General features: G+C 48.9%; 1 protein-coding gene across 1 annotated transcript in view; it reads left to right on the top strand.

The window, feature by feature from the left end:
- EXOC4 (exocyst complex component 4) overlaps positions 1-15,171 on the top strand; it is a 305,007-nt gene extending 289,836 nt beyond the window's left edge. The window contains exon 18 of the mRNA XM_066182652.1: positions 14,848-15,171. Coding sequence (XP_066038749.1) covers positions 14,848-15,085 — 238 coding nt within the window. The 3' untranslated portion in view covers positions 15,086-15,171. The remainder of the gene's footprint in view (positions 1-14,847) is intronic.
- Positions 15,172-22,716: the final 7,545 nt, after the last annotated feature.

The raw sequence follows: 22,716 nt of genomic DNA, 5'->3' as shown, positions 1-22,716 counted from the left end.
TCAGCCCCCCCAGTGTTGACTCAATGTTTTATTTTGATCAGGCTTTTCAGCCCTGCCCCGAGGCCCTTCTAATCTTCGCTCCCGTAACCTTTAAAAGAGTGAGGTTTTCGTGGCCCCTGCAACGATTTTCACTGCCACGACCGAGGATGTCGGAGCTGCTCCGAGCAAAGAGATTAATTCAATTTTCCTAAACTGGAAATGGACTGAAAAACTGAGAGGCTTCATTGACTTTCCCTCGCTCGGTTCGTGGCGTGTTAGAGAAACAATCAATAGGGAGGGTGAACTTCTCTTCCCATTTCCAGGGAAGCAGCTCGGGGCAGATGGGAATAAACATTTTTTAAGAAGTCTGTTTTGGCCAGAGCACGTTCCCGCTCCTCCTCCTCTGCCTTCAAACCATCAGGATATATTCTCCTGGAAATGAATTACAAACAAATCCCTCATTTATCCCCGAGGTGACAGTCTTTTGCTGATACGTGCTTTCTGGAGACTAATAAGTTTTGAATGTCGGTGTAGGGGTGGGGGGGGAAGAAAAAAAATATCAAAGTAATTACTTTGTGTTCCCAAGCTCCTTATTTGTGTAGGTGCCTGTGTGTTTATCTCCCTCTGTCATGCTGCATTGCTAATGGTAATTAAAGGCAAGGGATTTTTTTTTTTTTTCTTGCTGGGAGTTTTTCCTTCTTATTTTCCACCTTTGGTGATTTTGGCCTCGGTGACGATGCTTTGCCACCGGCCAGTTACTTGTGGAGGTGCTTTAATAGAAGGTCTGAGTTCGGGAGACTCTGAAATTTTGGATCATTTTGTTTCTCCAGGCCTGTGGAATGTGAGGTGGGCGTTGTTTTTTTTAATCAGGCCAGGGTTTGAGAGCGCATCCTGGAGGAGTCAGTCCTGGTGGCCACTGCCATCTCTGTGGTGGCTCTTGGAAATCAGAGAATTCATCAATATTTGCTTTATTTGCCCAGAATTTGGGTTGTGAGTGGTGGCAGCAAAAACATGGAGCAAACCCACGCGGTCCATGGTCAGCAGTGGGGTGGCATGGGCTTCCCACAGGCCCTGGATTTTTGGGAAACCCAGCCAGCACACCTTGGCTGGGGCTCAGGGTGTGGGACAAGGAGTTGTGTCAGGTTCCCAGCCTTGCAGGAGACTTCAGTTTCTCCCTGCACTTCATTTTCCACATGGAAGATGTTTTGTTGGGAAGGGGTTTTGGCTGGGAAGAGGCCACAGGGCTTTCCCCACAGTCCCCCCCCAAGGCTGCAGAGTCTTAGACCGGCTCTAAAGTCTGGATCAGGAGGCCAAAACTGCAGCTCCAGATGGTGCCCAGATTCTGATCCGTTTTTCATGCCACAGAAGCATGAGGATGAGTGTGAAAGCTCATTTTTAGTTCCAGGTAAAGCCTCTGTGTGTGTGTGTGTGGTGGATCCACCACTGGCTTACTCTAAAACTTCCACAGGAACATTCCAGCAAATCCTCTCCTTTCTGTCCAACCCAAGGATTGGATTCCTTGATTCCCTGCACTTCCACAGCTCCAGGCTCTGGAAATCACATCCAGCATCACACCAGGGGTTGGGCTGGAGACAGGCAGCAGCGTGCAGGGATGGAAATGGGATCCAGGGAATTCTGTTGGTTTTCCTAAATTAAAGGGAGTTTTTTGCTTTAGGGCAGCAAAGGCTGGCACCTCCCAGCACAAGGAATGGGCTTCAGTGGAATGTCTTTGGATTCAGGGAATCATTTCCTCTGAGATCATCGAACCCCAACCCTTCACCTGTCACTGCCAAGGCCACCACTGACCCTGTCCCCAAATGCCACATCCACAGGGCTTTGAAATCCTTCCATCAAGGCTGGAAAACCCTTTTGGGGAAAAAACCTTCTCTGATATCCAGCTTAAACCCCTCTTGGAACTTGAGGTTGTTCCCTCTTGTTTTGTCACCTTGGGAGAAGAGCCCAACTGTCAGACTGAGCTCGAGCAAACTTCCAGAGCCATCCCACGGGAACAGATCCCACTGTGAGTGTGGGAATGTGAACTCCATGTCTGAGCCGTGCCATAAGACCTTGGCTCTCCTATTTGAGTTAAAAACTGCTTTATTTTTTTTTCTCTCCTGTTCTCAAAGGCGGGTTCTCTGCTGGACCCTGTCCTGGGAGGTTCTGATGCAGCTTTCAGGGAAAGGACAGATTTTTAAGGAGGGAGTTTGTGTGACACACATACAAAACAAAAAATTTAAAAAAATAGAAATGACAAAAAATAAAATAAAAGGAAGAACCATCAGCGTGTTGCCTGGCTCCCACCTGCAAATGGCAGCAATTAGGAAAACATCCCGCCTTTTTCACAGGAGGTGGCATCATCCCAGAGAGGCCCGGGCCAGGCTGGAGGGGCAGATTGCTTTGCCCTGACACTCGGATCTCTTTAGGAGAGCCTCAGACCCTGTTATCAGCCCGGGAATCACCGATCCCGGCGCTGGCTGGTGGCACTGGAGTCACCGCTGTCACCTCTCCGGGCTCTGCAGTCAAATCTGCCCGCGCTCCCTCTCCTCTGTCTTAATTAGATTAAGCCTGGAGTGAAGATTTCCGACCTGGAGTCGGAGATGTGTCCCGTGGAAGGGGTGGGAGCGGGCAGGGAATGGCTGGGAGGGAGGAAAATGTCACAGTTGGGACACGAAAGGGACAGTGAGGACATGGCCAGGTCTGGATGCAGGGCTTGTGAGGTGAGGGGAGGGAAATGGGATGGAAAAAAATAAAGAAAAGGGGAAAGGGGAGAAGGGAAAGGGGAGAAGGGAAAAGGAAAAGGGAAAAAGGAAAAGGGAGAAGGGAAGAGGGAAGGGAAAAGGGAGAAGGGAAGAGGGAAGGGAAAAGGGAGGGAAAGAAATGGCCCAGGGCCAATTCCTGGTGGGATAGAGGAGGGAAAAGGGAAACTGAGGAAAGGACAGGAGTAGCAGAACTGAGAGGACCACCAGGGTGAAGCCATGACACAGCAGTGGGGTAGAGCAGGGATGGCAGCAGGTGTGGCCCAGGAACAGCGGGGTTCCAACTCTTTAAGTCCTTCAGGAGAGATTTAGACTGGATTTAGGAACTTTTTTTTGTTCCCAGAAAGGGTCATAAAGCACTGGCACAGCTGCCCAGGGCAGTGGTGGAGTCACCATCCCTGGAAGAGTTCCAAACCACGTGGATGTGGCTCCTGGGGATAAGGGTCCGTGGAAACCGTGGTGGTGAAATGGTTGCACCGGACCCCTGAATTTTGCCAGGTTCCTTCATTTCCTCTGTAGTTAATTGCTCTTTAATCAACAAGATCTTTAATTCGTTGACTTTTGGTCTGGCTTGGAGGTTTTAGCCAACTCAGGGCTCAGGTGGTGAGTCGTGGTGCAGAGCCACACGTTCAGCTGGTGAACCCAAATAATCCTAAATAATCCTAAATAAGGATTTCCATCAGCTGAATTCTGGAGCCAGGAGTTTCATCCTTCCCCTTCTGCTGAGGATCCATGCCTGGGGATGTGCTGGTCATTCCAGGATCCGTCACATTCCCAGATATCACTTCTTATCTTCAGGGTTTATTCCCCTTGGCCAAAGAAAGTCCCCAAGATGGTTTTTTCCCACCTTTCAAATGCTGAGAGCTGGGGCTGCTTCTGCTGGGGCCACCTGGGGACCTTCCTTTGTCACTGGTGCTGAAGGATTGGTGATTACAGGGGGGATTTGCCCTCGTGCCAGGGAATGTTCTCAACCATCAGCCACCTCCTGGCTGTGGGATCACGGAATTGTGGAATGGTTTGGGTTGGAAGGGACCCTAAAACCCATCCAGTGTCACCCCTGCCATGGGCAGGGACTCCTCCCATTGTCCTAGGTGCCTCACCACCCTCACAGTAAACCCTTTCCTCCTAAAATCTAACCCAAATCTCACCTCTTTTAGTTTTAAACTTCCCTTTTGTCCTGTCACTATCTGTGGCCTGTGTAAAAAGTTGCTTTCCATCTTCTTCTTTTTTTTTTTTTTTTTGATCAATTAATTCTCTTTAAGGATTTAAGGCTGCGAAGGGTTTGGGGTGTAACCAAGGTTTTATGGGCTCCCTGGAGTCTGGTGGGGACAAGATGCGACTCAGCATTTCCTGACCCACGGAGGAACAGCTCCAAATCATCCTCTCCCCTCCCCTGCTCCCCTTTCCTCCCTCTTCAGCTGTGCAGTAACATCTTGTTTGGGGGATTCAGCCGCCCCCACGGCGTTCCCCAGGAGCTTTCCCGGGAAAGGCGTGCTCCATCCGAGCTGGATTTTGGTGTGATTGGCATAACTACCCTCTGACTTCCACCCACCCTCCAGCGAGATGAGACGACCCAAAAGGAGAGCTGTGATTTTTGCAGTTAAAAAAAAAAAAACAAAACAACAAAAAAACCCCCAAAACCCCAACAAATAAACTGAGAAATTATTCTTGAAGTGCCAAAGGCGAGAGGCTCCGGGGCAGGGATGAGCGGGGAATGCAGATCAGGCAACGCCGTCTATCCGAGGTGGAGCCTCTGCTGGGGCTGGCATTAAAAATTCCGACTCAAATGCGGGAAACGTGGAGCAAGGGAGGTGAATTATTGATGGGGAGCAGGGATTACCATATCTGACAGATGGAGACTGTCTGAGAACATTCTGCGGAGTGGCATCTGCACCGCGCCTGATTGGCGTCCCTGAACTTTTCGCGCGTCAGATGTCGAATATCAACAACACAAACTCTGATGTGGCAATTAAATCTGTCCTCTAATGAACCTGGGCCTCGTAGCCAGGAGAAATCCACACGCTCAGGTAAAGTCCAAATGCCTCAATTCTTGTTTTTTACGGAGATATTTAAATGATTACACCCAGAGCACTGCATTGAATACTCACACTCGTATGATGTCAACATTTAGATATGTTCAGGAAATTACGTCCAATGTATCATCTCCTACTCCAATTTTACTGAAGGCTGTAAAGCTCCCCTTGTGCTTTATAATTTGTATTCCGGATCCGAGCTCAAATAATGCGGAGAAGCCCTAAAATTCAGCTGCCACCTCACGTCACAGAGGTGCATTAACACCCAAAGTTGAAACGGGTCTCTCGAGCGCACACGGGAGTCGGAGATCAGACACGGGTTCCACGTTGTCACGTGTGGAAAATCAAAGAGGGGAAGGAAAGAAGCGCAGATAGGAGCAAGTTTGATGCTTTGGTGGGGAGCAGCCTGGATTGGGAAGAAGCAAGATATCAAATATGGCTTTTCCAATAGGATTCAGTGCCTTTGGAGTTATTTTCCTAAGCCCAGCCCAACGTGGGAAACGGGTGGATTTTTCTGCCGTCTGTTAAAAGTGGGGCACTGGAGGAAATTCAGTTTTCCTTCATGGAAAATGTGAAGATTTTGGGAATTACCAGGAAAAATGCGCCTTTAGTCCCTGGAGGGGCTTTCAGGGGTGGAATCTGGGAGGTTACTCAAGGACCATCAGTATTAGGAAAAATCTCTTCAGCCAAAGGGTTGCCCCAGGGCAGGGCTGGAATACCCATCCCTGGAAGGATTAAAAGCCATGTGGGTGTGACATTTGGGGACATGGGTCAGTGGTGGCCTTGGCGGTGCTGGGGATGGTTGGACTGGATGATCTCAGGGGGCTTTTCCAACTGAATGATTCCATGATTCTGTGATTCCATGATTCTGTGGGGTGGATTCATCCCGTTGGACACACAAGGAGCTTCCCTCTGGCCCCATAACCACCAAAAGGATGAGGTGAGAGGGGACCACGGTGGGGTCGTTGCTCCTCCTCACCCTCCAGGCAGCCTTTGAGAGAACAGAGAAGTTCTGGACGTGGTGTCTCCAAAGCAGCTCAGGAAATTCTCAGACGGGAACCGCAGGAGGTGGATAAATTAGTAAATTACTACAGAAAACTCCAGGTTCAGCTCTCCCAGCAGAGCCCTTTGGAGAGCCTGGAGGTTTTGTGCAGTTGAAGACGCGTTTCTGGAGGGAGATGAAAAGCAGTTCAGAGAATTGCTGTGCTTTTGATGGCTCTGAACTACTCCACCACCCAGAAGCAGTGCAGGGGTTCTCTTCTCACTCTGTGGGCACCACGTTTGTTTCCAAGGAGCTGCTGTTGCACTGCAGTGGAGTCTGTCCATAAAAAAGGGATGCAACTCCAAGATATTCCATGAGTAAAACTCTTTGTTCCATGCAGTGGAGAGCGGAGATAGAAACCCCATGAACTCCAGGTTTTACCCTGCACTGACATTGCCTTGACAATATTTTCATTTTAAATGCTCAGATTTGTGCTACCTGGCAAAAAAATATTGTAGGGAAGCTCTGCTGGATGAAAAAGTTGGGATGATTGGAGCTAAACCCACCAGGAATAGCCAGAAGAGGCCACCACGGCTGTGCTGCACACAGCAGTGTGGGAGCTGCTCTTTTAGGGGTGGTGGGTTTCAATCCCTCTAAATATGACTTTTGCCCTCAGAATGATAGAGAGGGAAAAGCACTTTCAACCAAAAATGCTGGAAATGAGCAGCAGCTGCCCATAAAAACCTGTGGCCTCAAACCCGGAGGTTTCCAAGCATCAGGAGAAGTGTTGAGAAGAAATGTTCCTCGGGCCAGTGGCCAGCACAGAAAGCAAGGACGAGAGGGTTGAAGCTCTTCATCCCTCATCCGGGAGATCCACAGTTCCATGCTGATGTCCTCCACTTTCTGGACATCTCAAATTTTGGCAGTGAACACATCCTGGTTTCTTTCTGCCCCGTTTCTTCTCCTGGGGTGGTGGCAGTCGGTGTCCTTGAGGTCGTGGTGGTGGTGGCAGTGATGAGGTGGGTCACTGGGTCGGGTTGGAGGTTGCTTTGTTCCCTCCTGGTTTGGATAACTCCATGCCTGGCAGGTCCCTTCCCAATCTCAGCAGTTTCCAGGCTGGATCGAGGCACCAGGAGACAAAAAACACGGCCATGAGGCAAGAGAATAATAATACAAAAAATAAACTCTTCCATGAAAAACATCGATGCCATCAACAAAAAATTGCAACAGATTTGATTTGCTTGTCCACAAAAAAAATCTCCTTTCCCTAATTTCAGAAGCCACTACAGCATTCCAAGTAAATCAAAAGGTGACCAGGAAAAAAATCTGGAGTGATGTTTTCAACAAACTGGGGCTGTTGGCCCAAACCCTGGGGAAGCTCCTGGGAATCACCAGGGCCTGACCATGACCTGCTGCAGGGGAACACCGAGTTGTGGAACCCACCCACAGCCTACTACAGGCTGACACTGATTTGTTGAACCTGACCATGACCTACTACAGGCAGACTTATTGGACCTGACCACAACTACTACAGGGAGACACTGAGTTGATGGAACCCAACCACAACCTACTACAGGCAGACACTGAGTTGTGGAACCCAACCACAACCTACTACAGGCAGACATGGAGCTGACGAACTCAACCCAACCTACTACAGACAGACATTGACTTGTTGGATTCAACCATAATTACTACAGGTAAACTCTGGCTCTACAGCCAACTACTGCACCCAACCACAACTACTACAGACTTAACGGACCCGACCACAACTACTACAGACTTAGTGGACCTGACCACAACTGCTACAGGCAGACATTGAGTTGATGGAGTCAACCACAACCCAGCACAGACAGACACTGACTTCTTGGAGCTGACCACAACCTACTACAGGCAAATAGATCAACCTATTCCAACTTGTTGGAATCAACTGTATTTACTACAGGTGAACAGTGGCTTGTTGGACCCAACCACGACGTACCACAGGCTGACACTGAGTTGTGGAACCCACACCACAACCTACTACAGGCTGACATTGATTCGTTGAACCTGACCATGACCTACTACAAGCAGACCTATTGGACCTGACCACAACTATTACAGGCAGACATAAAACTACAGGTGAACCACAACCTACTACAGGTGAACACTGACAGGATGGACCCAGCCACAACCTACTACCGGCAGACACAGAGCTGATGAACTCCACTCAACCTACTACAGGCAGACATGGAGTTGTGGAACCCAAACACAACCTACCACAGGCAGATACTGACCTTTGGAACCCAAACACAACCTGCTACAGGCTGACATTGACTTGTGGAACCCAACCATGACCTACTACAGGCTGATATTGACTTGTGGAACCAAAACACAACCTACTACAGGCTGACATTGAGTTGTGGAACCCAAACATAACCTGCTACAGGCTGATATTGACCTGTGGAACCCAAACACAACCTGCTACAAGCTGACATTGACTTGTTGGACCCAACCACAATCTACCACAGGCTGACAGTGACTTGTGGAACCCAAACACAACCTACTACAGGCTGACATTGACTTGAGGGCCCAGCCTGATCTCCTGCCCCAGTTCACCGTTCTGTCCCCATCCCACTGTGGGATCCCGTCGTGTCCTTCACCCATGGGCAGCTCCCAACCATTCCTGGTTTATCACAGCTCAGCCGGCACCACTGAGCACCTCCCCAGTCCCATCGAGTTCCACGTCACTGGATCCTAAATACAGCTGGGGGGTTGCCACAGTGATCGTTGTTCCCAAAGGGAAGCGAAAATTCGTGGGATTTTTTTGCTGACTGGAGCAATCTCCGCAGCCCTTTCCGTGGAAGTGCTGACTCCCTCTTCTTTCAGGCTACATTCATTTCCCCGTTCCCTCCAATTTATGCATGAGGCAAGGGGGAAAAATCCCTTAATATTCTCTATAAACTGGCAGATGGTATAGATGATTTTTTTTTTTTTTACTATATGCAGTAAAATGCAAATGTGTGTGGCTTATTTGCAAATGCTGGCATTAATAACCAATATTTAAACAGGTCAGATTAACACTTTTACTGATCTATTAAAAAGATTCCTTTCCAATCATTTGCACACCCGAAATCAATTTTAATACAACACGTAAATTGAATTTAATTTTTTTTATACAAAATTGCATTTATCTTCCTGAGCCATTAAATTTACTGTTTAATATGTACTTTCCAGCTCACTTGGCTAGAATTTCATTGCTCTTTATCTGTATAAATTTAATTAGCCTTGATATCATCAGTATATTATAGAACTAATTAAAGATTTAGATAAGTGCTGAGGGTGCTTGTTTAATACCCTATAAAGTTCCATTTGGAGAGCGAGAATTTCCATCTTTCATTAGGATCAGCCGATTTGGAGCTACGAGGAGTGGCTCAGACATTGTTTTTTGGTGGGTTTTTTTTTTGAAGAATTATTTAATGGGCTTTAATGGATTTATCCTTCCTTTGAAAAGCCGTGTAATTACCGTGTCCCTCCGCAGGCTGGGAGGTGTTCAGGGATTGGGTTTGAAGGGCTCCGTGATGATGATGATGATGCTCAGAGATCCCCATTCCCAGAATCCCGGGGTTGTTGAGGTTAGAAAAGCCCTCCAAGGTCACGGAATCCAAATTGTGGATGCCCACCTTGTCACCAGCCCAGAGCCCTGAGTCTTGGACACCTCCAGGGATGGGGACTCCAAACCTCCCTGGGAAGCCTTTTCCAGCTTTTTTTTCCATGAGGAAATTCCTTCTGATCTCCTCCCCTGGAGCTCGTGTTCCCAGCAGGGCAGCGTTGTCCGAGTGATGAACCCCAGGGAGGAAGGGAAAAGGAAATAAGAAGGAAATATTAATGAGAAAATGATAGGTGAATAGCAGGGTAAAAAAGAAGGAGGGAGAGCAGGAGAGAGCTTTGGGAAGGGTGGGGATGTTCTGCACGTCCCTCGCCCTTCCCTTTGCTAATTAATTCTGCATCTGAGAGGTGATTTCTCATCTGCGTGCGGCAAAAAGCTCTGCGGCGGTGACAAACCCAGTGACAGAGCTGCACGTGGCACCCAGAGCTGTTGGCTGGGGGGATTTTTATCCAGAATGGCTTCGTCTCTATAAAAAGCAACCCCCAGGTGAGCTGATTGGTATGTAGGGCTTCATACGCTGTCTCTGTGCTTTAAACTTTAAAAGGGAAAAATAATTGGATTTTCTAACGAGGTTGTCTCTAATTAGAAGGCTAAGCCTGTGCCCTTTTGAATAAATACACTTGTTTTTCTTGCCTGGCTCTGTACCTGATCAGAGCCCTGTGTGGGTACTGAGCAAGGGGTGAGGGCTGATACTTTTTCCTGCCTTGGATAAATGACTTAATTTTAATTACTCTTCCAAATTTTTTTTTAAAAAGCCCCAATATTATCTTTCCATCCCTTGATTATTTATTAAGGGGCTGTGATTTGCAGAGCTACCACAGGAGCGTGAAGCACCGCTGCACTCAAAATTCACTTTTATTTCTTCCTCCCCTGCTTTGTTTTCTTCCCCAAATCGTTTCCCGTCTTGGAAGTTTGCAGATTTTAGGTTTTTAATGTTTTTTTTTTTTTTTTACGTTCTTGTGGTAGCACAGCCCCAGAGGCATCAGTGCCTCCTGCCCCAAATGGTGCCAGGTGTGGTGATGGGGCAGCTGCTTCCAAGGGGCCGTGGATGATGTGAGCACAGAGAAGATGGAGATCACAGTGAGAGGAACATTTTTTGGCCCCATTTTGGAGTTTTTTCAGTCCATGGAGGGGTTCCTTGTTCACCCCAGGCAGGCAGGAGAAGCGTCCAGGTCTTGGTGTGGTGCCTGAGAGGAACTGGGGTTGAGCAGAGCAGCAAAACCTTCTCTGATGTGAGCTCCCCTGAAGCACTTTGGGTTCTTCTGGAGGCACAGAATATTCCCGTTGCTGTCCCCAGAACTGCTCCGGGTTAATCGAAAATCAGGGAAGAAATCTGAAGAAAAGTCGATCAGGACTGACATTCCCTGGTGGAATGGTGTCCCGAGGGTGACGTCCCTTATTTCAGGGTTGTAGCTGCAGTTCAGGATGAGCAGTGGTCGGAAAGTGGAACTAGATCCATCCCTGGGAGTGTCCAAGGCCAGGTTGGATGAGGCTTGGAACAACCTGGGATGGGGAAGGTGTCCTGGTTGGAATCTGATGATGTTTAAGGTCCCTTCCAACCCAAACCATCTGTGATTCCATGAAAGAACATGATGCAGCTGTCACCTCCCATCCCTATTTTTCCACCTCACCATCAGAAGCTCGGAGATGGAACCAGCAGCTCCCACGCTTGCAGATTTTCGATTTAAAATGCTGCTCACCGCCACGTGTGTGCAAACATCCCCGCAGCCTTCACGAGGTGCAGAAATTACAGTAATTGCTGCTTTACCTGCATTTTCCTTTGCTGCTCTGAGCTTTCACAATTCTCTTTGCAAACTCCTGGCTGGAACTCATCTCTCCTGCCCCATATCCAGTGCCCTGAAACCATTCTCAGCTCTTCCCCATTCCCACCTCTAATAACTCCACAGGGAAAAATGCCCCATGGGATTTTCTCCTTGGTCAAGCCAGGCCTGAAAATCCATTTCTTCTGCAATACTTGACTGAAGTCACCTCATTTCTTGCTCTTTTTTCCTTTTTTTTTTTTTTTTTTTTGTCTTCACTCACTCATCTCCCTCTATTTAAATGTCATGGTTCCAGCATGATCTTCAAATATCAAAATTGAGTGATTTTATGACCGCAGCTTCGGTCTTTTTTATCACCTTCGGTTTCTTGCTTGTCCTGTCTGGTGATTTTTCATAAAATCACAGAATTTGGGAAAGACCTTAAAGATGATCGAATTCCAACCCCCTGCCATGGGCAGGGACACCTTCCACTATCCCAGCTTGCTCCAACCTGGCCTTGGACACTTCCAGGGATCCAGGGGCAGCCACAGCTTTGCTGGGAATTCCATCCCAGCCCCTCCCCACCCTCACCGTAAAATCTTCCCTCCGTCCTGTCTCCCTCTCCCCTCATTTAGTTTTTATCCAGATTTCCCCTAAGTGCTCCCTACTTAACCTTTTTGACTTTCCCATTAGAGCAGCAACTCCGGGTGCTGCCAAAGCACCTCCCTAATCCCCCAAAAGAGAGGGAGATAAGGGACAGAATTTATATTTCTCTTGTTGTTGTTGTTGTTGTTGTTGTTGTTGTTCCCTTTGGCTAATTCAGCTCCCAGACTGGAATTCCTGCCCGGCCAATCCCTTCCTGTCTAATGCAGAGCAGGCCCCCAGCTAGAGCAGGAAGGAATAATTAAAGTGGGATCCTTTATCCTGACACATCACGCCGAGGTCCTCCTCTGAAGAAGAGATCAAGTCATTCTCAGGGAAATCAGGATTTCATTTGGAATTCACCTGGCCACCCTTTGAGAACTTTTTTTTGGGGGGGGTTAGAGGTGAACATTAGCATTTAAATGGAGAATGGTATTAATAGCCCTCAGAGGAGCTGGGCTCATCCTGATTGCCTTTCCCCAGATTTTTTTTTTCCCTTAAATGAGAAAGCTTCTTAATTTTTATTCTCTTTCTCCACGAACAGAGTTCAAGAGACCGTTTTTTAATATGGATATCTCTAGATATACCAGGTCAAAATGCCTCCTTGCAAAATAGGTTCGTGGTTGGCAATTTGCTGTTTTCTTTCAAAAGCGCTGCTTAAAAACCCAACAAAACAAATTGGTTTGGGGGTCAGTTGGATTCTGCACTTTTGGTTTGCCCGTGGGATGTTTTGTTTTTTTCCTGCAACTGGGATCCATTTCCATCCCATTAAAGGGATATTGAACCTTCCCTGTCTGCTCTTAGCACAGAGATGTTCCTCGTGTCATGGTGGATCCTCGAGGGGCAATTCCAGATGGATAAAGGGAGCAGGGAGAGTTCAGTTTTGTATTATTTGCTCTTTGGTTTGTCCTAAAAAATGCCCCCCCCAAAAAAAAATTCAAGGTAGCTTTGGACCCAATCCTATCGCCAGTGGTCAGAGGAACAGGCCATGGGTGTCTTGGTTGGGATGTGAGTTCATCAGATGAAAAACGGATTTTATTTTTTAAAAAAATTAACAAATCCTTGTCATCCAAACCATCAGAATTAGTTAATTATCCTGTATGAGCAGGATACTAATGATTTAGGATCCCTTCACTCCTTGTTCCCCCAAATATACCATCAACACTGGGGCTGGATGCCAGTGGAGAGGTTTTTTTTTTTAACCATCCTGAAGAGCTGAAGGCTTGGAGCAGATTAATTCCCTTGTAAAGAGGGACTGTAAATTCTTATTCCATAGGAATTTGGGAGAGATGCTCCCTAAGAACCTGTCCCGTGTTTCTGTGTGTAGAATCTCTCCTGTCAGATCAGCCCCACAAATCCCATCGGTGCTTTTCAGCAGAACACGAATCAGTGATAAGCTGAGGGTAAACATGGAAATAAAAGGATTTCTCTGTTGGGATGAGTCCCTGGGACACTTTGTTCCCATCAGCTGCATTCCCAAAATCCTAGAATGAGTTGGGTTGGAAGGGACCTCCAAAATCATCCGTTGCCATGGGCAGGGACACTTTCCATTATCCCAGGCTGCTCCAAGCCCTGTCCAACCTGACCTTGGACACTTCCAGGGATCCAGGAGCAGGGAAGTTTTGCTCCAAAGCAAAAAATCTGCAGGTGACAGAGCTCCTTCAAGGAAAAAAAAAGGCAAAAAAGGACTAAATCTGCACACACCGATCCCTGGCCAAGCCCAGCAGCACAGCCCCATCGCCTTCCTCACAGCTCCTCCCTTCCTCACCTGTCCTAAATCTGGGCTTGACTGAAGAATTCCTGCACCTCCCAGACATGGGATTCATCCGTCACTCTTCTCAGGATCAGATTATTTTTTAATTAAAAATTTTTCCTCTAAAAAATAATAAAAAGGGGAGCAGGCGAGGCAGCGGGGAGGGAGCACAAGGTGTGCATTTTTAATTGGGTGCAATTAAAAACCTGCCGCTCCGGCGTGGCAGCGCCCGCGGCCAAGCCCGATTTGCATGAGTAATTATTCACTCCATTACAGAGTCTGCTCGACTTTGCCTTCCTTGTCTTTGAAAGTATTAATAAATATTGATCAGACACTCTCCTGTTTGCCTTCGCCCAGGCAGCTCTGACGGACTCAGCCTGTGATGTTATCAAATAATGAAATATGAAAGAGGGAAGCGGGGATGAGCCTCTTGTTCTGTGATTTTTTATTTAGGCTCTTCATTTTTTCCTTTCACGAGTGTGTTTGTCCCTGCCATCATAAACCCTCTTTCGATTATCAAGAGGTGGCTGAGGAAAGCGAGTTGTAAAGGATGGGAATAAATAAACGGAGGACAGGTGAGGGGAATCTGCTCCGTGCAATGCTGGCCAACTGCTTCGTGCTTTTGAAGTTGAGGTTTAAAAACCAAGGAAAAAGAATTAAAAGTTAGCAAAAGCTCTTTTTATCATCTGACAAATAGGTTAATCAATAATTACAAGTTTAGAAAACCTAACCAAAGAGAAAATTTAGCTCCCCAGACTTTCTTTTGGCTTTTATGTGGGCACGGGGAAGCTGATTGACCCTTCCCAGATCATCAGCCTGGGCAGGAAAAGCTTCCAGGGCTCAGCCATGGGGGGAGAAGAGAGGAGATCAGAGCAGGGGTGGAGCTGGATGGGCTTTGAGGTCTCTTTCAACCCAAACCATTCTGTGGGTCTCAATAAAGGGGATTTCTGTCACTTTGACTTTGGGACCTGCCCACGTTGGGCACAGGGTGCCCAGAGAAGCTGTGGCTGCCCCTGGATCCCTGGAAGTGTCCAAGACCAGGGGGCTTGGAGCATCCTGGAATGGTGGAAGGTGTCCCTGCCCATGGCAGGGAGTGGAACAAGAAGAGCTTTAAGATCCTTTTTAATATTCTGGGATTTTAGGATGATGTTCGGCAGGAAGGTGTCCGGGCTCTGTTCATCTTTCTCTGCTCGTGGTGCTGCTGAATAAAATCAACAGCTCGTGGAATTGTGCAAAAAACAAAGGTCTGGCCCGCCCAACCCCAGAGCTGACCAGGGTGTGTTTCTCTCTTTGCAGGCAGTACTACGAGATGCTCTACAACACGGCAGACGAGCTGCTGAACCTGGTGGTGGACCAGGGCGTGAAGTACACGGAGCTGGAGTACATCTACGCCCTGAACCTGCTGCACCGCAGCCAGACGGGCGTGGGGGACCAGACCACGCAGAACATGAGGCTGCAGCGCCTCAAGGAGATCATCTGCGAGCAGGCTGCCATCAAACAGGCCACCAAGGACAAGAAAATCACCACCGTGTGACCCTCCTCTGCCACACACCTCACCGGCGGCCGGAGGGTGGCACCTCCAAGTTTCTTTTTTGTTGTTTTGTTGGTTTTTTGTTTTTGGGGGGTTTTTTTTCTGTTTTAATCAAAGAAAAAGTGGAAATCTCCTGGGCATTGTGGTGAGGAGGGAAATGCCGTTTGAGGTTTGGGGTTGTTTTGATGTGTATCCATGTAAGGTTTCTTCAATGTTTTCCCAAAAGGGATTGCACAGCAGGAGCCCCAGTGGGGTTTGGGGTGGGATATTCGGCTTCGCTCTGCTGCTGCTGCTGCTGCTTTGCCTTGAGATGTAAAGGGAGCTGTGGGGTGGGAAAAGGGAAAATTGGGTCTTGGAGGTTCAGACCACACTAAATGGTCAGCACCCTGCCAATCAGACCTGTTGATCACACGTGGGATCTCGATGGTTTGGAGATCTTTTTTGGAGCTCTGCTAGCGCTGTCTCCGAGCTCCACGTGAAATTTTCTGCTGTTTTCCACTGCTAAAAGATGCGATTGTTTGTTCCTTCAGGTGGTGATCAGCCGGTTCTGCACGTGGGAGGTAAACACGGGACCATAATTTGTTTCCATTTCTCCTCTTTCATTATCCCGGAGCCATCTGGCGCCGGCTCCTGCAGCGCCGGGTGGATGCAGGGGAAAATTGCCAATATAAAATAACAAAAAAACCCCAAAATCCAAAACCTTCCTGCTCTTGTTCTGGATATTATCTTTGAGTCCTCCCCAGCTTCAGAGATGTTTTGTGGCTGTCCCTTGATGCACTGGAAGGACAGGCAGGGTTGTGTAGCTCAGAACCAATGATCGGCAAGGGCAGGAGAGCGCCAAATCCAGGGTTTGAGGCACACCCAGGGCACCAGTTCTGCCCTGCCTTGACCCTCTAAATCCCCCCGGCAAAAGGTTCCCAGTTCCTCCAAAATCAGAATCCACTGCACTTGCATTTGCCAAGAAAACTGGGGACCCGGCTGGGTTTCCTGTGCTGAGAAAGGTTCTCTCTGAGCTGTAGGTGCTTTGTGTGTCAACCTTGAAAAGGCAGAATTAAAGGACGTTTAAAGGCTCTGGTGGTTTGTCTGGCTGTTTTTAAGAACTGTCATTCCTGAGGTATTAAATGATTCCTTTCCAGGCCCGAATTCAGTGTTCTCCAAAGCTCCATCAGTGTGGAAATGATTTTCTGGGTCATTCAGTCCAGCCCTCAGCTCCCTCAGAACAACTCTGGAGGCTGCTCACCACCCATGTAAGCAGCAGAACCCATCAGTTCTAGTTGTTAGGAACCTTCTGAGGGGTTTTTCCCTCCTCATTTTATTCATAATCCAGATTCTTCTCATGTCAGTATTGGCCATTTTAAAAACCCTCCCCTTCCCTGGTGGGTTTGCAGGAGGGTGAAGAATTCCATGAGGGATGGGTGATGGGATGTTCCTGGGATCACAGATCTGTGTTCACCTGCTCAGACACTGCAGTGTGCCGTGCTGTAGGTCCTGGAATGCTGGATATTCCCAACCTAGACTTTGGGAAAGGGAAAAGGAGCTGCTTGGTACAAGGAAATCCCATTCCAGACCCTTTGAGGTGTGGGAGTGATGTGTCAGCAGCTCTGAGTTCAGACTGGGCTGCTGTGGCCTAGTGTGCAACTGGTTAATTATTAATTTCTTAATAATCTGAGGCTCTGCTTTGCTGATCTCAGGCTTTGCAGTCCACATTTCCCACCCACCCAGCAGCTGTGCTGGCGGGGGCCAGGACAGATTGGATGAAACCAGGAAAAATCCCATCTTTGGGAGTAGTTTTGAGTCTAAAACAAATGATTTAAACTGTTTTTCCTTGAGCTGCTTCCTCACGTTGTCCATCACAGCCGCGCAGGGTGTGAACAGAGCAGCAGTGACACTCAGGGACTCACCTACAGCAGCTGGAGAGGAAAGAGAAGATTTTGCAGTTGACGTAATTAGAGTTCACAATTAACTGGTGTCCTCCTCAAGAGCTCAGACTCTCAGTCCTCTCCAGACCTTCACGAGGGAAGTAAATATTCCAGGATGACACCAAGGAGAAAGGCAGGAGCAGCGTGTGGAATGTGGGAACCCAGACCCCAAGCACCTCATTCCAGCCCCTATGGACATTCCCTGCTCCAGCTTCCTCTCTACACCACAAGAGCGTCGGGCTGGATGCTCTTAGAGGTCTTTTCCAGCCTTAATTCCACGATTCTTCCTTGCAGCAGCATCTTAGAATCCTCACCAAAGGATATTTTCCTCACCACAGGATCATTACTGGGTATTTTTTTTTTCCTGGGGAGGTGGTTTTGCAATGAACCGCGTTTTATTCCCACCAAAGGGTGTCCAGGTCCTCGCTGGGAAGAGGTTTGTCAAGCTGTTTGCAGACTCTGGGGTGATGGTGCAGTATTTTAGTAATTAACAACCGTCCAGCTTTACGTGTGTTAATGTTAACAGACATTAATTACGCCTGTCAGCTGAGATATTAGTAATTTTTGACTGAAACACTCCACGGATGCTGTGATTTCGAAGCACAGAAATTGGGTTGTTTATCACAGAGAGTTGCTGGAGAACAGGAGGCTCAGGAGGGACCGCCTCACTCTCTACAACTCCCTTACAAGAGGTTGTAGCCGGGTGGGATTTGGTTTCTTCTCCCCCAAATGACAGGAAACGACCTCAAGTTTTACCAGGAAAGGTTTAGGTTGGGTATGAGGGAAAAGATCCCCTTGCAAAGGCTCTGGCCCGAGTGTTGGTGTTTGTTCCAAACCCTCTCTCACTGACAGGAGATGCTGTGGGTGCGGGGGAGAGATTTTGGGAACAATTCCTGTTTACAGAGCTGGGCTGTGGGTAGAGACAAGCTGTCGTGGTTGGGAGTAAATAACTCCTGAGAGAATCCCCTCAGGGTGTCCACACACCCTCCTCAGCATCCCTGAGCCACACTCGGGGCCTTCCTCTGAAGAAGAGGGTGGCTCTGACACACCAGAGGTGTTTGCAAAGTCCCCTGAGGGCACATTTGGTCACCAGGTGTTTGAAGTCCTGTGCTCTCCACCACCCTTTTGGGTTTGGGCCGAGTCCCACAGTCCCCCACTGGTGCTCAGGTGTTGTCATGGTCATGTCTGGCTTTATCAGGCTCTGGCTGTCCTGGATTGACCAGTTCTTGGGGATGGAACAGAAGCTCAAGGCTCCTGAAAGCACCACAGCCTTTGGGAAACTTTTCTGCCTTCCCCGCACTGATCTTTCCTTTCCTTTCCTTTCCTTTCCTTTCCTTTCCTTTCCTTTCCTTTCCTTTCCTTTCCTTTCCTTTCCTTTCCTTTCCTTTCCTTTCCTTTCCTTTCCTTTCCTTTCCTTTCCTTTCCTTTCCTTTCCTTTTCCTTTCCTTTCCTTTCCTTTCCTTTCCTTTCCTTTCCTTTCCTTTCCTTTCCTTTCCTTTCCTTTCCTTTCCTTTCCTTTCCTTTCCTTTCCTTTCCTTTCCTTTCCTTTCCTTTCCTTTCCTTTCCTTTCCTTTCCTTTCCTTTCCTTTCCTTTCCTTTCCTTTCCTTTCCTTTCCTTTCCTTTCCTTTCCTTTCCTTTCCTTTCCTTTCCTTTCCTTTCCTTTCCTTTCCTTTCCTTTCCTTTCCTTTCCTTTCCTTTCCTTTCCTTTCCTTTCCTTTCCTTTCCTTTCCTTTCCTTTCCTTTCCTTTCCTTTCCTTTCCTTTCCTTTCCTTTCCTTTCTTTCCTTTCCTTTCCTTTCCTTTCCTTTCCCTGTTGTCTGGTTCCTTTTTCTTCACGCCAGCCTATGGAAATCAGTCACTCGGGGAATTTATAATTCATTTCCAGTGGAATATTGATTTCCCAAAGGGGAAAAAAACCTCAAGAGGGTGTGGTAAAATGTGCAAAAATCCGGGAACCTCCTTTATCTTCGATCTGAGCTGTGCAGAGCACGACCTAACCCCAAATCTGCCCCTGCGGAGGGACCCAGTCCTCACTCCGGGGTCTCTCACAAGAGCACAGAACATCTCCAGTTCTGCACCCCGTGCTGGGATCCAGCAGCAGCAGGACCTGGAGCTGCTGGAAAGAGTCCAGAGGAGGCACCAGAGCTGCTCCAGGGGCTGGAGCCCCTCTGCTCTGGAGCCAGGCTGGGAGAGCTGGGAATGTTCCCCTGGAGAAGGGAAGGATCCAGGGAGAGCTTCCAGAACATTCCAGGGCCTAAAGGGGCTCCAGGAGAGCTGCAGAGGGACTGGGGACAAGGCCTGCAGGGACAGGACACAGGGAATGGCTTCCCACTGCCACAGGGCAGGGCTGGGTCTTGGGAAGGAATTCCTGCCTGGGCTGGAATTCCCAGAGCAGCTGTGGCTGCCCCTGGATCCCTGGAATGTCCAAGGCCAGGTTGGACATTGGAATTTGGAGCAGCCTGGGACAGTGGGAGGTGTCCCTGCCGTGGCAGGGGTGGCACTGGATGGGCTTTCAGGTCCCTTCCCACCCAAACCATCCCAGGATTCTGTTCCTTTGCACCAATCCTTCCCCACAAATGGTTTTGCTGTCCTGACGTGACCCTGCAGGACACAGCAGTTCACAGACAAAGCCTGGAGATTTTGTTTTGTAAAGCCCCATGAAATGCCGGCCGCTCTGCCAAGATCATTCCAGGGAAGTGCTCCTTTGGTGCTTAAAAAGACAAGGAAATACTTCTCCAGACCGCAAACCCGAAATGTTTCCATGGGGGCCGTAAATGTTCACGAGGGTTTCACAATTTCCTTTTTACAGCCTCATAATCTTTACTGGGTTTTAATTATCCCACGATCTCGAAGCCTGTGCCAGACACAGTAGGAAAGGTGGAAGGAAAAGCAAATTGCTCTGGTTCCTTTCACAGTCTGAGTGTCAGCCTCCAACACGTCCCTTCCTGAGGGTTTCCTCCCTTTCTTTATCCTCTCAATTAAGGATGAAACAAACCTGCCTGGCAGATATAAATCCATACATTGGATGTACACACACGGGCATGGAGAGGACAGGGATGGATGGATGGATGGATGGATGGATGGATGGATGGATGGATGGATGGACGGACCCCCCAGGCATGTCAAGGTGTGGATCTCCCCCCAAACTCATCCCCTGCCATTCACAGACAGCTCTGGCTGGAGAGGTTTGCTGAGGGGCCTTTCCACTGAGGCTCTCTCTTTGTCTTTTACTGCAGCAGTTTTATTTTATTAGCACGAATCATAATTGCAAATCTCGTTCTGGCTGTGGTGGATGGCAGCGGAGGGGAGGGCACTCAGACAGGAGCGGGGAAGAGGTGCCAGGAGGAAATTAGCACTGCAATAAAGTCGTTTCTACTGCTCACAGACGGGCAGGGAGCTCTGTCTGAAGTGGAAAGGAGTCGTTTTGCAGAGCTGAGACACCACAAATGGCCACTTGCACGCTGAGGCTTTGGGATTCATTCCCACTGTGGAACACCCTGTGATACACAAGCCCCGCTCACCACCGCAGACCGCGGCCACAAAGTTGCCTGTGCTGTAATTCCAGGAATTTATTACCCAAGGATTCATCCCACCACACTTTAAATACCCACCTGATGCCTTGGGAAGGCTGACCTGAAACAGAGACTGGACAGAGCCAGAGAATAAAGCTGGTATTTATTGAAAGGTCTCCAGGATGCACCTTGGGCAGGACAAGAGCCTGGCCAGGGTTACACCCAAGGTGGACCCAAGATGGTCACAAAATGGACCCAAAATGGTCACAAAATGGACGAGCGGTCACGAGGTCTTACATTTTTATAAGTTTTGGTCCATTTGCATATTGGGGTTTAATTGTCCAATTACAGCTTCAGGTTATGAGGTCCCATCCTTCTTGTTCCTCCCTTCATTCCACCGTTGTTTGTGCTTTGGGGCCTGAAAGTTGTCCTTGGTCTCCAGCAGGAGAAGGGTTTGTTTTGTCTCCCTGCTCTGTGCAGAGAGCTGGGTGACACTGAATGTGAGGCTCAGAGCTGCACCCCTGGGCAGCGCAGAATCTGGAAAACATGGAAGCTCAAACTCAAGGCATCACAGTGACCCAGATCAGTTATATCCCAGGAGCAACCTGAGCCTGGATGTCCACGGCCGTGAGTGCAGAGCGGGGAATGGTGTCCCCTGAGGACTCTGTGCTCCGAACAGGTGATAAATTCCAAAGGAAGCTGAGATCCAAGGAAGTCTAATGTTGCTCTCCGGGACACAGCTCTCCTTGGTGGACTGGCCCTGTTCTTTCATTGCTGGCTGGGAAATTAGGATTCCATCCTAACCCGAGCTGGAGCTGCCCGTGTCCTGCAGTCCAAGTTCCCACTTTAGCACTGAGCAGGGAGCGTGCTCAGAAACGAGGTGTTTTACTTTATTTTCCATTCCTTCCTTTGCTGATTGGATCTAACCACTGAGCTAGGAACAAAAAAAAAAAAAAAAAAAAACAAAAAAAAAACCCCGAGGTGTCTGCAGCCAGCATATAATCATTAAATTTGCTTTTTGGATGACCTGTGCGAAATTCATCAGGCGCGATTTACTGGGAAGTTCATTGCGTCGGTGTTCATTATTTACTCTGTTAAGCTGAGGCACAGTGGCAATCAGGGGAGAAAATTGGACTGTTCAGGCCTCGGACTTGGGTGTTTGTAATTTCCTCTACCGAGCTGCAGCATGAAATGTGTTTGGCACGGACAGGTCCCCTCTCGGCCTGCCTCGGCTCATCCCGTGGCACCCGGCCACTGCCAGGAGAGGAGGAAGCAGGGCTGGGAGAAGGAGAGGGAAAAAGCAGCTGGAATCCTGCCCTTGGTGCTGAGCAATTCCAAAGGCCTGTGGTGACTTTAATTAGTATTATTTTCCATGCCTCTGTGCCCCAACTGGGGCAGAGCTGCTGCTCTTGCTCCTGGCTGAGTCCCCTCTCCATGGCTGGGCTCTGATGGGCACAGGGAGGCCGAACCTGAGCTGAGCAGAGCCAGGACTAAGGAGAGAGAAAGAGCTGGGCCCAGGAATGCCCCGGGGCTGGGACTGTCCCCTGTGCTGGCACTGTCCCCTGAGGGACCCCCTGGAATCCTGGGGACAGCTCTGGCCATCCTTGAAAAGAAGGTGCTGGAGTGTGTCCAGGGAAGGGTTTGGAGCCCCAGGAGAGGCTGAGGATCCAAACCTGGCACCACAGCCCTGCAGGGATGCAGGGTTTGGTAAAGGCTGGGGTTCCAGCTGCATCCTCCATCCTAAACCTTCCCACCCTCCCCTTTTACGGGATCATGGAATCGTGGAATGCTGTGGGTGAGAAGGGATTTTGAGGATCATCCAGTGCCACCCCCTGCCATGGGCAGGGACATCTTCCACTATCCCAGGGTGCTCCAAGCCCCAGTGTCCAACCTGGCCTTGGAATAAAGACGGGTTTTGAGTAATGGGAGCATTTCCCAAACCCATGGAGGGGCTGGAGCGTGTCCAGGGAATGGAGCTGGGAAGGGTTTGGAAGGGCTGAGGGAGCTGGGAAAGGGGCTGAGCCTGGAGAAAAGGGGATCAGGGGGGACCTTGTGGCTCTGCACAAGTCCCTGACAGGAGGGGACAGCCGGGGGGGTCAGGCTCTGCTCCCAGGGAACAGGGACAGAGGAGAGGGAATGGGCCACAAGAGGTTCAGGGTGGATATCAGGAAAAAACTTCCCCAAAAGAGTTGTCCAGCCCAGA

Source organism: Chamaea fasciata, unplaced genomic scaffold, assembly GCF_029207755.1.
Source record: "Chamaea fasciata isolate MVZ Bird 193981 ecotype frontalis unplaced genomic scaffold, bChaFas1.0.hap1 SCAF_5, whole genome shotgun sequence".
In the NCBI taxonomy this organism is placed as follows: domain Eukaryota; kingdom Metazoa; phylum Chordata; class Aves; order Passeriformes; family Sylviidae; genus Chamaea; species Chamaea fasciata.
This window is presented reverse-complemented; position numbering and strand designations above follow the sequence as displayed.